Genomic DNA, 15,503 nt, shown 5'->3' on the forward strand with positions numbered 1-15,503 from the left:
TAGTGTCACCTTGATATGGTGATGGTCTTGCTAATTGAGCCATTGAATAGTGGTTCTCAACTACCACCTGTCCACTTGTATGATATTCAAATCTAGCTCCCTTTCCCACCTGCTTTGCTAATGTTATTTAAACATTATACTCCATTCCCAGTCTTCTCAACATGGAATATTAGGTCAATAATGCCAACAGGAAATACACAAACTAACTGGGGAGAGTCTATTGCATATGACAATATGCAATTATTTAACTTAAGCAGCTCAAAAGGAAACCTTGGCTACTTAATCAACCCGCATCCTAACTACCATGCATGGATCAATCATATCATATTTATTTATCACTCTATATTCTTAAGGCCATTAATCCAATAACATTAGTGAATTCAACTGGCTCATCAAGTTAAACAAATTGTAGTCCAATGCATGGTTGTTAGGATTTATGATTCAAAATATATTGATATATTATATGTTTAATAAATAAATTCATGTAATTGTCATATGACATATAGTGTTATATTTTGATGTTAAATAAATTAATATATTTTACATTTGGATTGCATTTCACCTACACGTGCATTTGGCATTCTATATTATAATAATTTGAATTTGGGTCATGTAATATAATATAATATTAACCATGGGCCATTGGTGTCTTATAGTCAAACTAGTCCAAGCCCAAGACTCTTACCATATTTGTTGGCCCATGTATATAACCTTCATATGGGCAATTGAACAGTTAGTAATTCAAATGTGCAAGTAACAAACAGAATGCAAAGGAGAAAGCAATTGTGCAAGAGAGAAAATCTAACTCTATATCTTCTCTTCATCTTGAAATCAAAGTGCTCTGATGATGAGAGAGAATGACGAGAGTGAGTGTTTTGAATGATTTGTTTTCTTAAAGTTCTTATACTCATTTTTCGTTGATTGTAGATACTATAAGTGATTTTTTTATTTTTTATTGATTACTTGTAATTTCTATAAACTCATTATATATAATAGTGGATTGACTAAGGGTTGAAAGCCTCTGCCGTGAATAGGATTCTTTTGAATCCAAACACGTACATCTCTTGTTCTTGGATGCATTGTGTTGTGATTTTTCGTTTCTGTTTTAGCTTCCGATTTAGCATCATTTCTTGGTACTTCTCTTGGTCTTGGCCATATAGTTGTGTGATTTACTTCACAGGATATTAACAAGGGTAATATGAAATTATTTCAATTAAGCAACCAAAAAGAAAGACCATGCCTATTTAATCCATCTGCAACATACCAAGTCTTAACTATCATAGGATAGAATTTGCTACATGAAATCTAATCCACTAATCATATTTATCTATGGCCATACATCCCGTGAGATAACTAATCCAATAGCAATAATGAATTAAACTAAGCTCATCAACTTAAACTAATCAGACTTTAATGCATATGGTAATATTATGCAATAATTTTAGTTAAGTAGCTAAAATTAAAGACCCCGCTTGCTTAATTAATCAGCAATATACCAAGTAACTACACCAGCAACTTGCCAATATGTTCCATGTATTACTATAAATCCAATAGTAATAATGAATTAAACCGACTCATTGACCTGAATTAATAGGAGTCAATTATTTCAGTCAAGCAGCTGAATAGAAAGGCCCTACCTATTTAATCCATCCGACAATAAGCCATCCCTAACTATTACAAAGTGAAGAAGTCAGCATAAATTATAACTCGTCAATCATACCTTTGTATGGCTATATATTCTACAAAGTCATTAATCCAGCAGCAATAATGAATTAAACTGGCTCATCAACTCAAATAATTGGGGTCTAATCATACCTTTTTTTTCTTTCAGCTGTTTAACTGAAATAATCCCATGCCTAACCACCACTAGGTGAAGTTGCTATATAAATTTTAAATCATATATGTGTGTGTGTGTGGCCATACATTCTCTAAGGTCATTAATCCGGCAGCAATAACGAATTAAACTGGCTCATTAATTTTAAGGCAAACCTTATGGCAGCCTACCCAAAACCAGTTACATAGCTCAGCCTGAAAAACCAAACATAGCAAGCAGAAGAAGAAGCACCCAGGCACCAGATTTGGTAACTACTAACTACTATATCATAGTCATATAAAAGCATTATAATACTTTTAACAACAATGGCGAAAAAAATAAGCAATCTAATTATAGCCATAGCTAGCAGCTTAATTACATCTGAATACAAAAAAGAGGTGCATCTGGGACTAAGAGAAAATTGCCCCAAAGCCATGGAGATCACAAAGTTGACTAACTACTGCGACGAACAGATCCAGATTGGCCTCCGGGGTACTTGGCTTTTACCCAGCTGAAGTTCTCTTAAAGTCCAAAAAAGATGCATGTATGAGGCTGCAATGGAGAATAAGATAAAATTATCTCATATGTACCAGAGGCAGCATAGCATTGAAATAAAGGGGGCCAAATCAGAAGCGACAAACCTCAGACCTCAGCCATTTTGTTGCTGTTTTTCCACTTTCCATGTCATTTTTCTCAGGCATCATCTGAATCATGTAATTTTCCTTCCGGCAGATCACCACTGGCGACTCCCTTGTGCAGTATGTTTTTTGGTTTAGCTGCTTCAAGTGCTGAAGCATTTGACTTGACATTGGATTTCTGCTCCTTGTCATTTGGTTTTTCATAGCTTTCAGATGCATCATGCTGCAGCTTATCAACAGCAAAGGTAAGGGCATCAAGACCAGAAGTATTTTCGGATTTGCTGCTGCATTTTGGGCCTTGAACTTTGGATTTGCTCCCAGAAACTCCACTGCTAGAAAGGCTAAAGAACTTACGTTTAGAGCTAGTGCCCATTGGAACGTGTATTGGGACTAAAACATATCCATAACTATAAAATACATTGCAAACCTACTTTTTTGATGAAGAGAAAGCATTTTCTTCCTTTGTTGACGACTGGGACAGTATTTTTGCTTTCTTGTTTTTTGGTCTGCTTAAATAGACAACCAAAAGCCATAAGAAATTAGCACAAGGAAAAACTATCAGCAATCTGATAACCGGATAAATAGTTACATAGGAGAAAGCCATGCAGGACAGTGCATGAACAGTTGGTTTAAAAGTGGATCAACTTTATTCTCCGAGGATTTTAAGGGTCTAGTTGTTCCTTAGGTGATGACAACTTATAAGCTTTAATCCCACAAGGTGAAGTCAGCTACATGAATTCTAGACCTCCAACCATCTCATTGGTTAATTGATGTTGCTATGGATATGGTTACAAAATGCATTAGGTTATTTCATATGAATGGAATTACCAAGATCTGTTGATTAATTTTTATGAATGAAATTTTCAGTCCCATTGATTGATACATGGACTTTTGCATATAATAAATGTTTTTGGAGGACCTTTGATAGAATACTTCAAGCTAATAACAGTAGACATTAGACTTGGTGCACCTTGATCAAACCCTATTTTGCAGGGGTGATGCTAACCCTATGTGTTGGCCAACACATTGGGATCTGTTATTTACTTTGGCACAGTGTGGCCAATGACTGAACTATAATATAGATTTATTTTTCTTAGTGCACTTCCATAAAATTGAAAGATTTGGTTTTTTGATCAATTATGTAAAAGAAAAAAAAGAAAAGAAATTTTCTTAAAAAAGCATTTCATTTTTTTATTATGAAAAATAAAATTTCTTGCATTATTTCAGGAGAAAAGCTTTCTCTTAGAAAAACTCAGGTGTATTGCTTTTCTCAATTCCCCACATAATATATGTTGTTTATTCCCTGAGTTTAGACACAAATATTGATAAATTTTTACCAGAGCACGATTCAACTACGGAACTGATGCTTTGAGTAAAGTCAGTCAAGTTCAAATTAGCTTAGTCATTCTCCTTGGTATGTCCCATGATTGTTCTTGTGGGCGTTATTTATTTTCTTAGCACTGGTATTATTAGCAGTTTGCTCTGATTATTACAGGCAAGGACTGTATAAATAGTTACTTAGTTTGTTTATGGAGATTCAGTTATTGGTTATTGTTATTATTATCATGATATGATACGTAAAAAGATTTGTTTGATCCTAATGGGCCTATGTTTCATCAAGGGTGAGGTGCTGATCCTGGGCCCCATTGCTGGTTGTGACAGGTTATCCAAATATGAATTCAAGCAATCTCAACGATCTCTACCTTGGCTTGAATTCTGTAAAATTAGTGAAATAAATAAAATCTCCACCTCCAATATATATACCCAAAGCTGGGCATTACACCCAGTAAAAATTCAACAACCAAACTAGATTGAACCAAACGAACCATCTTAAAGTAAGAGTATTGTCAGAAAATATCTATTTGGTAACATGTTAAAGCAACCTAGCCAAAAAAAAAAAAAAAAAAAAAACAAAAACAAAAGATACCATCTTAAAGTAAGAGTATTGTATTCTTGTTATTGTACTGTAGAAGGTATGCAATGTGTATATATAAGGTCTTTGACTAACCTAAAAATGTAATAAACTATGGAAAGATTTCAAAGTATTCTTGATATTGTACCATAGAAGGTATACAATGGGTATATATAAGGCCTCTGACTAACCTAAAAATGTAATAAACTATGGAAAGATTACAAAAAATATATAAAAGATCTACAAAATATTCTAGCAATATTCTAAGATATATGATGTGAGGCATACAACTCTCTAGTAGAGCACACAGTCCAATTAGGGGGTAGTGCCAATCACAGTCCTTATTTTGGGTCGTGATATTCTGTGATGGCCTTTTTGATGTCCTGCAAATTGTTGGACTTTGGGCCCCACTGTGGCATAAGCTTGTTATGCCGCACAGAAATTGGTGGAGGTAGTGTGGGCTTCTTTTTGGTGGCTAGTGGAAAATTAAGGAGGTATCAGACCCTAACAAGCAGAGCTTGTTTTAGTAAAAGATCTATAAATTTATTTTTCTATCTGGAGAAGAAAATTTGTTTTTCGTTTATGCATGGCACCTGTTTGGCAATCCAAGAAACAATTTAGGTTTTTATTTAGCAAAATTTTTCTGATTAGATTTTCCTCAACCCAACGAAGAAGAAGACCTGTAATCAAATTGTCTAGCAATTTCACTGAATCAGGCTGTGGACTGAAGGTTCTTCTATCACCAAAAAGGTGTCACCAACAAGGCAACCATCATGCAACCACCAAAGCCTTTTTTTCCTTTTTTTTTTTTTCATCCAACTGAAAAGGCAATTACTGGGGCCTCGTTTTGTTCTCCGGGTCACAACCATTTGTTAGGTGATCAGCTCTGATACCATTTGTTAGGTAATCAGATCTAATACCACTTCATACAGAACAAGCAAAAACACAAAAAAATTATGTCAAGCCTCAAAATCAAATACACAGATTTCACGTGGTTCAACAAATTGCCTACATTCACAAGTGAAGAAGGAACAAAATTCAATATGTGAATAACGGGTTACAAAAAGAGATAACTAACATGACCCTAGGGTTTAGCTAGGGTCTAGGAAGGAATTTGGATAAGAGTTTGAGCAAGATAGAGCAAAGAAGAGGGCAAGGAAGAACAGAAAAGAATTGAGGGAGAGAGAGAAAAGCCGTGGGAGAGTATTGAGAAAGGGAATTGAGATTCAAATCATTCATTAAGCTTGTTTTTCTAACTACTCAAGCCTATTTATAGGCTTATAGGCTTACAATTGAAGATGCTAACAAGAACAACATAAAATGCAACTAATACAACTAATATGGAAACATATGACATGTATTACTAATATATCCTTGGGGTTCCTTAGGGTCGTGACAATCCCCACCCCTTCAAACAATTCTTGTCCCCAAGAATTGATAGTTGTTGACCCCATTACTCAGCCGATTCCAGCCTTAGCAATCTGGTTTTTTCTTCGCCTTTTCTTGTACTTATCTCGTATCTTCCTTTTCTTTTGCCTTTTTGTGTCTTTTTCTTCAAAAACATCAGTACTATGACTTGTTGCAACAGCAAGTCCAGCCATCCCCCTCATTCTGATTTCCATTGAGAATGGTTCCAATTGTTCCGTTATAGCTGCAACCATATCATTTCCAATCATAGAAAGGAATTCCAACTTCGTTGCAGGCCAAAATCTGATTCGGCGTTGCAGCTCTCCAACTAAAAGAGGAATAAACAAAACAGCAAGAGTTTTGTTCCCCTCAACAAAAATTTCATTATAATCTTCAAACTCCGAGATTGGTGTAGTCATATCCTTTCCCTTCTTCACAACCTCTTCTCCTTCCTTATCTTCAATAGAGACTTCCTGGACCTCCATGTCAACTATCCCTTCTCCAATATCTGAACTTCTGAACCGCGTGGCAGCAGCCTCCTTTTCCCTCATCTTTTGAACCACATGGTTGTTCTCCTGCTTACTTAGTTTTAATTGCTCCTTTTCTACTAAAATTAACACCTGTAAATGATCTACACCCTTTGAAGTAACAACAAGACTATCACTCACAGTTGCTGCAGGATTGTGCGAGTCCTCAGCCTCCTACTTCTTCCGTTGGTCCAAGTCCTCGTTGTGTGGATGTCTTTCATCATTGGCATGGAACCTATCAGCAACATCATCCTCATCTTCCGAAGCTACTCTATCAGCTTCCTGCAAATATAAGCTGTGATTTTCGCTAATATCCATGTCCGATCTCTCTTTATTGCTGGAGTTTTCAGTTATAATTGGCCAGGTCCAGCTCCAAATTTTCCTCAGATTCCTGCTGGTCATAATTTGCAACCTTAGAAGCTCCCTCAATCAGTTGGCTGCCCTTAATATAACTATTAGGCTGCAACTCTTGCTTTCTAAAAATGGCTTCCAAGGCAAGTTCATGCAACCTTGCTCTCTCGGCTGCCTCTTTCATAGTTGTCGGCATCATCATCCTGACCATTGACCTCAGTTTGTCCTTCAAACCACTAACAAATCTTGATACAGAATAGTTTTCCGTCAGAGCTGGTCGATCACTCCCCAATAGGGACCTTAACTCCTCAAATCTATCCCAATAATCTGTCATCGATCCCTCCTGACTTAATTTGTTGAACTCCTCAATCACCTTAATCATGTTCTTCTTCATCCCAAATTGGTCATGTTAATTTCCAGCAAGATCAGTCCACCTAATCTCCCCTTCCCTAGACATTGGAGTATGATTGGAAGTGTGGGAAGATGAACATCTTACTTGAATTTTCGATTTCAAGGCCAGTAGTTCCTCTGCCTCTTGCAAGCCATAGGTCATAGGAAGGGTGCCTTGGCTGGGTAGAATTGGATCAGCTACTGCCCGGGGAGGAAAATTCGGTGATAACCTAGATTGAGGTGGTGAAGACAGTATGTTATACATGTTGTTGATTCGCTGGACATGTTGCTCCATCATCTCCCAATGCCTCTCCAAGTCTCTCTGCATTCCTTCTTGAGAGGCAGCTATATCCTCCCTCATGTTTTCTCTGCTGGCTGCATTGTCCTTTAGGCCATGGGTCATTGCCTCCTGCATTACCTTGGATTCCTTAGTTTCCGAATTTAGCCTCTTAGAATGATCAACAGCCTCCAAATCCATTGCCGAGTCCACCTCAAACAATCTACTAGCTCTGAATGGTTTCAGACAACCCATTCTAAGCCATTTTGGAAACCTGCCAAGCAACTTTTGAACCCCACACTTCCCCTTTGCAATTAGTCTGAAAATCTCTGATCTAAACAACTTCGATTAGTTTTCAAGAAATGGCAGGCTTCTGCAGTTAGCCTGAGAATTTTGTCTCAACAGATGTCCGCCTGAGTTCTAGCCAACGAACAATCAACTTCCCTCTAAGTTCGAGTTCAGAATTCAAGCCGCTGGCTCTCAATTTCGTTGACTCACCCTTCACATGCAGCAACTTAGATCTGAAATTCCGTTCTTGACCGCTCCTGCCTTTCGCCTCAATCACATGCAGCGAGTTTGCTAGAATCAAACTGATTTAAGGCTAGCCCCAATGGAGTCGGCACCCAATCACCGTCCACCGTCTTGCTTTTGAAGTAACTTTTGCTACGTAACTCCTCCTTACCTGATTTGATTTCGTCACTGAGAGCAATAGCTTATGGCCGCATGCAGATCACGATCCTCCTGTTCTATATCAGATTCGTCGCAGATTCCAGCATCACTTGGATTCTTATGGTAATTGCCCAAGCCTGCGTCCACTTACCCAATCACCAAGCTCTGATAGGAATTCTCCTCAATTCTTAATTCGCTCAATGCGCTATTTCAATTCTTCGAAATTCACTACTCCTTGAATCGCCCATCTTGCTCATCCTCAATTCCGAACAAAATCACCAGAATCCTAGCCAAGCCAATCCACCTACTTCTCCTTCAAATCCGAGCTGACACTCACCACTATCAATTTTGACAATTGAAATCCAACTGTTCGGAAATCTCCTGAGTAAGCTTTGGAACTTGCTTCTACGATTCACTGAGCTCTGCTGATACCACTTGTGGAATTTGCTTCTGAATAAGATCGCTTAAATCACCACTTGCGAAAATTGCCTTGATCTCAATCGTTGAAGGATTGCTTCCGATTGCGACAACCTTCCAATTCCGAAAATCAACCTTCGGAATTCGTTGCACGGAATCGCCTTTGCTACACGAAATCACACAAGTCACCGATCGATCAATTCCGTGGCCTTATGTTTCTAAATTCATCTATTAAAGTCGCCTTCTAATTCCGAGAAACAACGAAGAAAGTCGGCCGAGGAACGAGAGCTCTGATACCAATTGACATGACCCTAGGGTTTAGCTAGGGTCTAGGAAGGAATTTGGATAAGAGTTTTGAGGAAGATAGAGCAAAGAAGAGGGCAAGGAAGAACATAATAGAATTGAGGGAGAGAGAGAAAAGCCTTGGGAGAGTATTGAGAGAGGGAATTGAGATTCAAATCATTCATTAACTACTCACCTATTTATAGGCTTATAGGCTTACAATTGAAGATGCTAACAACAACAACATAAAATGCAACTAATGTAACTAATAAGGAAACATATGACATGTATTACTAATATATCCTTGGGGTCATGACAATAACTATCTCACTCTCAACCCAAACTCATATTTTCACCTGCACCCTAATTAATGCACTCCACCACAATCTAATAATCAGATATACAACTCTATAATATGAGAGGTCGAATATTCTATCTAAATTCGCTAAGTTTTGGATTGATCATAGAAATCCTATCTTATCATATTTTGGATTGGGTTATCCAAAAATGAATTCAAGACAATCTCAACATTTTTTATAAGCTTCTGATGTTTTTGTTGTTTTCCTTATGATTCTAAAATATCACCAAATTAACTCCACGTTAACCTAATTGAAACAGAATATCAAATACACAATGCAGATCTATGTTAAAAGTCAAAATATAAATCAAGAACCAATATTAATAATAGATATGTTTTGGCAATTCCTTAGAGTATAAAAGATAAAGAGCTCAGAATTAACACATAACAAAGCAAAATTTTAAGGTATAAGTGGAGCTGAAAACATCAGTTAAGAACAACACTTACCTGTCAAATGACGGATCAGAATGACTGTCAGTCTCTTGCCCCTGTCAAGTATGTCCAAGCAGCAATAAGAAAGAAAAGAAAAGAGAAATGCACACATATGGACATGGGAAAAAGTTTGAACAGGTAAACTATTTTGCAAACAACCCACTTTCTCAGGATTATTTTTTCCGATTAGTACCCAGCGTTCCTGACTGAGATCCAATATTTCTTCATCGCCATCAGCATATAATACCTACAAAAAAGGACAGAATAATTTAACAAGTTACCACATTTTTTTGAAAGGGGAAAAAAAAAAAAAAGAAGGATGCAGCTCAGATATAGCAGCAACCGAAGCTATCAAGGGGTACTCAGATTTATATGGTTAGGTACTGAGCAGAAAAAAAGCAACAACCTTACTCGAGTGATTAGGCAACCTTCAATAACACAGTAAAAAAAACAAGGGGGAAGAATAAGAGAAAGCTAGCAAAAGGCTGAAGGAAGTGATCGAAGCCATTGATTAACACTATGCAAACATTAGCCCTAAGTAAAAAGTGCAGATAGAATCAAGCCCCGCTACATTTCATCAGTCCAGTTACAGAGTAAGATATAAAAGATACTCATGTCAAAAAGGTGTTTCAGTCAATCAGTCTTCTCACCCGGTGTTTCCTTTCTCTAGGGTTGAAAGAATAAATAGCTCCTTCATAAAACCTGCAGAGAGAGAATAATACAGAAACATAAAAACTCCAGAGAACAATACAGAGAATATAAAACCTCCCACATAGGCTGAAATAAGTAAAGACGAGGTAAAGCATCAAATGTAAATGTTTAACAGGCTCAACAATGGAATAATGGAATATATTTTGAGATCTATCCATCTTTCTAAATTAAAGTTACAAAAAAAAAAGTATTGAAAGTAAATTCAACCTCCATTTGAATTAGCCTCAAATAAATTAATTATGTGAACCACAAGGACTTACATTTTTAAATATGCCTATGGTTCTAACTTAATAAAACTTGCAAGGAAAAAAATAACTATAACAGAGATATTAAAAAATTTCTACATGGTTAATTTCCTTTCTATAATAATATAAGAATAGTGTTCACTAAAGGATAATGAATGCTCTATAAACTTGGAATTAAAAGTTAATACTTGTAGTTCCATAGAAGCACCTACACATCATAATAAGGAAAAAAAAAATGCCAACAGCCATACTTATATAAAAGATGTAGCAAAATATAATAATTAAGAAAGAGAATAAGTGATATCCAATTTCTCTCTTACCCTTTATACCTCTCTTACACTTCACATTTACTCAAACTTTGTAATATGTATACTACATCTTTTTATTCTCAATTCTCAAATATTTTCATATAGCTGGAGGATAAAAATAAAAGCACATTTATTTCATAATTCTCATATTGTCAAGATAAGCCCCTGTTTCAGAATGTTTTCTAGTGTTCAGTGAGTTTCCACGTGTTCCACATTAAAGACTTCTGCATGTTTCAGTGGAAATATTAAAATCAAGCTTTCCAGTAAAAACTTACTCTCATTTTCTTTTTTTTTTTCCCACTGGGGGGGGGGGGGGGGTGACTCGCAAATTTCAATGGAAATAACATGACAATTTCTTCAATTCTCAAGAAAATATAACATGAGATGTAGAACAATTAGAAGATAGTTGAACCAAACAAACAGTCAATTTGATAGACTACAGAAGATCAAGATTAATAGACTACTTACGCTCGGTCCAATGGCCACCAAACCTTTATCTTACGACCAACCAATTCTTCACCGTAACTCTTCCCTTCATGAGGCATTTCAAATATCTGATTTGGAATATGAACTGGGAATCAGATCGATGCATGCAAAAGATATCCTAAAGGCTATTAAAATCACACATACAGATAGGAGTTGCATATTTTTATCTAGGTGAATAGTTATGGAAATCATCAACAACTTCAAGAAAAAGAAAGAGGCATAATATGATAGCACGTATACATTGATTCTCCTCTCTCATGATCTGACCTCCGACCAAACACCACTCAACCACAATCTCTCTTAGTTTGCCTAACTTGGTAAAAGATCAACTAATAGTTTAAAGTAACTATAAAAAGATTGTATTAATGAAGTAAAAACTATAAATCATGTACAGTTGAATGTGTGGAAGATAATCACATCTTCAGTTTTTTTTTTTTGTTCTCTATGTTTCTTTGTAATCATCTTATTATGTCCAATTACATAGATCGAATTTTTTGTCCCTGCCCAAACCTCACAGGACCAAAATTTTCCTACGAGACATCTCTCTTGCACTTCATCGCACTCATTACCAAGTTCTTTTTTTAATTAATATTATTTTTAAAAAATTACCAAAATACAGTACTGGGTTGAAAATAAACTGTGAAATTAAGATAAAGTTTTCTTGAAAAGAATAGTTCTTGAGTGTAATGAAGATGAGCAGGAAACCAAATTTTTTTATGTTAGTTAAGGTAAAGAATTCAACATTTAAAGGATTATATCAAATATCAGAAAAATAAATAAATAAATAATAATAATAAAATTATATCAGACTACTGTTTTGGACATAAACACCTTGTGCAAATACAACTCTAAAGATGTAGATTAGAAGCGTTAGGAATTCTTGTACGACAATAAATATCTTGCAAAATCTGATAAAAGGTTAATAGCAGAAAAACAGATTAGTTTTGCCACATCTAATAGCATAATTATCAATCAAGAGCTGTATAAGAATGGGATGATGATATATTGTATTCTATAAATGAATGACACAACCAGTTTCTTTCGTTTACTTCCTATTTTTCCTTATTACAGTGCAAAAAAAACATCAACAAAATGTAAGCAAATTCATATTATCAATAAGCACAGATGAACCATGAACAAATAGCATCAGTAGTTTATTGAAGTGGAAATAATTAGCGTTATTAGTATTATTATTATTTTATAGATGAAGGGATTCAATGAATAATACACCCCTTTCATGAATTTTAGGGCAAGGCATCTCTTTTTTTCCCAAGATAATAATAAAACCTATCATTTATAGAGAAAAGAAGAAACCTACAACTGAATGCTAATGCAAGGCATTGCAAATGTCTCAAGAACAAGTGGAAAAGAAATAGAAAGCATAATGATCAAAAATCATTCTTTAATACACACTAAAGCAATGCCAATAAAAGGAGAAACCAAGAAACCCTAAATAATGTGAAAATAACAAGCAAACATGAAAATAAGGTCCCACATCAGCAGAGTACAAAGCAACAAAGAATTGACTAAAAGATTTATTTAGCAATCGTGACTGAACCTCCTAATATCAATTCACTAACCATTCCATTTAATGGTTCATATTCCTGATTTCAATACCCATCCTGTTGAGCTTTTATTGTCTATGGCTGGTCATACTAATTTTTTAACCTTTTTTTTTTTTGGGTTGGGGGGGGGGGGGAGGGGGGAGGGAAGTGGGGGAGGGAATCACGCAGTCACTCATGATAAAACTGTTAAGAGGATCATGATATTTGATCATAATCTCTATATTAAGTAGCTATATATACTTAGATGACTTGTATGTATTTTGTGTATATCCTTAGAATATATGGTTTCCTTACATTAGAATAGGATGCATGTATATAAGTCATTTATAAAATATACTTTCAAAAATTCTTTTATTTTACATGATATTAGAGCCAAAACCCCTAACCCTAGCCTTTTATTTAAAAAAAAATGAAAAACCTAACCCTAGCTTCTTAAATAGCCACCAATACTGCCGTCATCGCAAGTCGTTGCCATAGTTGTGAAAGGCACAAGACACACTGAGGAGCAGAACAATGCTTGAGGCCTAGGTGTGAAGCACAAGGCGAAGCGTGAGCCTTAGGCACATGAGGCACACATCTATTCAAAATGCGTATAAAATATGTAAAAATAGAAGAAACTAGGTTTTGAAACTGTAGGCAAAGACATCTTGCCCCTTTGGATTACCCAATATTGATAACCTCAGAATTTACAGTCTAGGAATTTTAAAAGAAAGGAAAGAATACATAAAGGAAAACATATACAAGAATCATCCTAATTACAACTTATATACATTCACGATTCTTTAGATTGATTGCTTTGTAGCCTTCCTTGATTGCCTCCATAGAATTTTCCATTTATAGCCTTGCATCACCAAGGTCAACATTTCTATAATAACCATATGTTTACAGCTATAACAACTGTCTTGCCAGCCCTCTTTTACCTAAGATTCCAACACTCCCCCTCAAGATGATGTATGGATATCCTTCATACCCATCTTGGATATCATAGTCATGAAGTCCTTTCTGTGTAAAGCCTTGGTGAAAGAATCTACCAGCTGATGCCTTGATTGAACAAATGGGATGCACAATTGTGCATTGACTAGTTTCTCCTTTATGAAATGTCTATCGATCTCAATGTGTTTAGTCCTATCGTGTTGAATAGGATTATTAGCAATGTTGACTGCAATTTTGTTGTCACTATATAGTAAGCGTAGCTTCTTTTTAGACAATCCTGATTCTGTCACAACCCTATTCACCCATAATAGTTCACATATGCCTAGAGCTATTGCCCTATATTTAGCTTCAACACTTGATCTAGCCACAACTAATTGTTTGTTATTCCTCCATGTGACTATATTACCTCCAACAAAGATGCAGTAATCTGAGGTTGATCTTCTATCATCTGGGGATCCAGCCCAATCTACATCCATGTATCCTTCTACATTTAGATGGTTATGGTTAGAAAACAGTAAACGCTTCCCAGTCTTTGATACCAGCCTTTGTTAGCCTTCTCTCATTCATCAGCTCTAAGTCTGTGATTTTCTTCAATGGGTGAATCTGCAGGTTTACATCCTAACAACTTGTCTAAGTTAATAAATCTAAAACATATTTTCTTCGGGAAATAAAGATGCCTTTGTCTAATTTGGCTACTTCAATTCCCAAGAAGTACCTTAGTTGCCCAAGATCCTTGATCTCAAATTCTTCCCCAAGTATTCCTTCAATTGACGTATTCCTTCATGGTCATTTCTTGTCACCATTATGTCATCAACATAAACAATAAGAACAATTAGCTTGTGTTCCTTTCTTTTAAAGAACATGGTGTGATTAGCATTTGCTAGTAACCAAGCCTTATCAGTGTTATTAAAGGTGCGCCTAGGCGCAAAGCGCACCTAGGTGCACCTTGGGCACCTAGAATGCTTCTAGGCAAGCGCATACTAGCAAGGCATGCCTAGGCCCAAGGCGCCTTGGGCTTAGGTGCGCCTAGACTTTTTTAACTATTTTTAAGGGTTTTTATTTTACTGTTTATTACTTTATTTAATTTTTTACTGTTTAGGGTTTATATTTATTACTTCAACTACAAATTTGACAATGAATAAAAGGGTTACTACTTCAAATGCTCAAATTGAATTTGAACATGATGAAGATGGAGAGGGAGATGATGTGGAAGAAGAGGATATTAGAGATAATACTTCTAAAGATAAAAATATGAAAATGTTTGATCTTAATGATGAGGATGATTTTAAGATTATTTAAAATACATAATTAGTTAATCTTAATTAAGATTTAAGACCTATAAATTATTTAAGATTTAATTTAAATTGATTTAAAAACTTTTAAATTGCATCTCTTGGAATTTTTTATTATTCTTTTCATTAATATATGTTGAATTTTTTAATTCTTCTTGATAACATACTTGTGAATATGCTCGTGAATATGTTATTAAAAGTTTGACCTTATTTTATACCTTATTCTTCAACTAGAATATACATTTTTCTTTTTTTTTTTTAGTTAGCATGCACCTAGTTCCATTAGGCGCACGCCTTGCCTTGCGCTTTAGGCTCCAACACCCTTTTGCACTTTAGTGCGCATAACACTTACAGCCCTACTAAACCTATCAAACCAAGCCTTGGGGGACTACTTAAGACCATATAGGGAATTTGTAACTTGCAAACTCTCCCTTGCTTCTTTGAATTGTTGAAACCTAGTGGGATTTCCACATATACTTCTTCTTCTAGC

General features: G+C 35.6%; 1 protein-coding gene across 10 annotated transcripts in view; it reads right to left on the reverse strand.

Moving 5' to 3' along the window:
• Positions 1-2,077: 2,077 nt before the first annotated feature.
• The window catches only part of LOC127789754 (sister chromatid cohesion protein PDS5 homolog C-like), a 72,047-nt gene continuing 58,621 nt past the window's right edge, over positions 2,078-15,503 (reverse strand). For 4 of the 10 annotated variants that reach the window (XM_052318719.1, XM_052318718.1, XM_052318712.1 and 1 more), the window contains 7 exons: positions 11,206-11,291; positions 10,124-10,175; positions 9,637-9,720; positions 9,489-9,529; positions 2,883-2,960; positions 2,455-2,792; positions 2,078-2,365 (listed from right to left, as the gene is read on the reverse strand). In XM_052318719.1, coding sequence (XP_052174679.1) covers positions 2,507-2,792; positions 2,883-2,960; positions 9,489-9,529; positions 9,637-9,720; positions 10,124-10,175; positions 11,206-11,291 — 627 coding nt within the window. In that variant the 3' untranslated portion in view covers positions 2,078-2,365; positions 2,455-2,506. The remainder of the gene's footprint in view (positions 2,366-2,454; positions 2,793-2,882; positions 2,961-9,488; positions 9,530-9,636; positions 9,721-10,123; positions 10,176-11,205; positions 11,292-15,503) is intronic. The other 6 variants (XM_052318716.1, XM_052318714.1, XM_052318717.1 and 3 more) reach the window with 6 other exon arrangements.

This window comes from Diospyros lotus, chromosome 14, assembly GCF_014633365.1.
Source record: "Diospyros lotus cultivar Yz01 chromosome 14, ASM1463336v1, whole genome shotgun sequence".
Lineage (NCBI taxonomy): Eukaryota > Viridiplantae > Streptophyta > Magnoliopsida > Ericales > Ebenaceae > Diospyros > Diospyros lotus.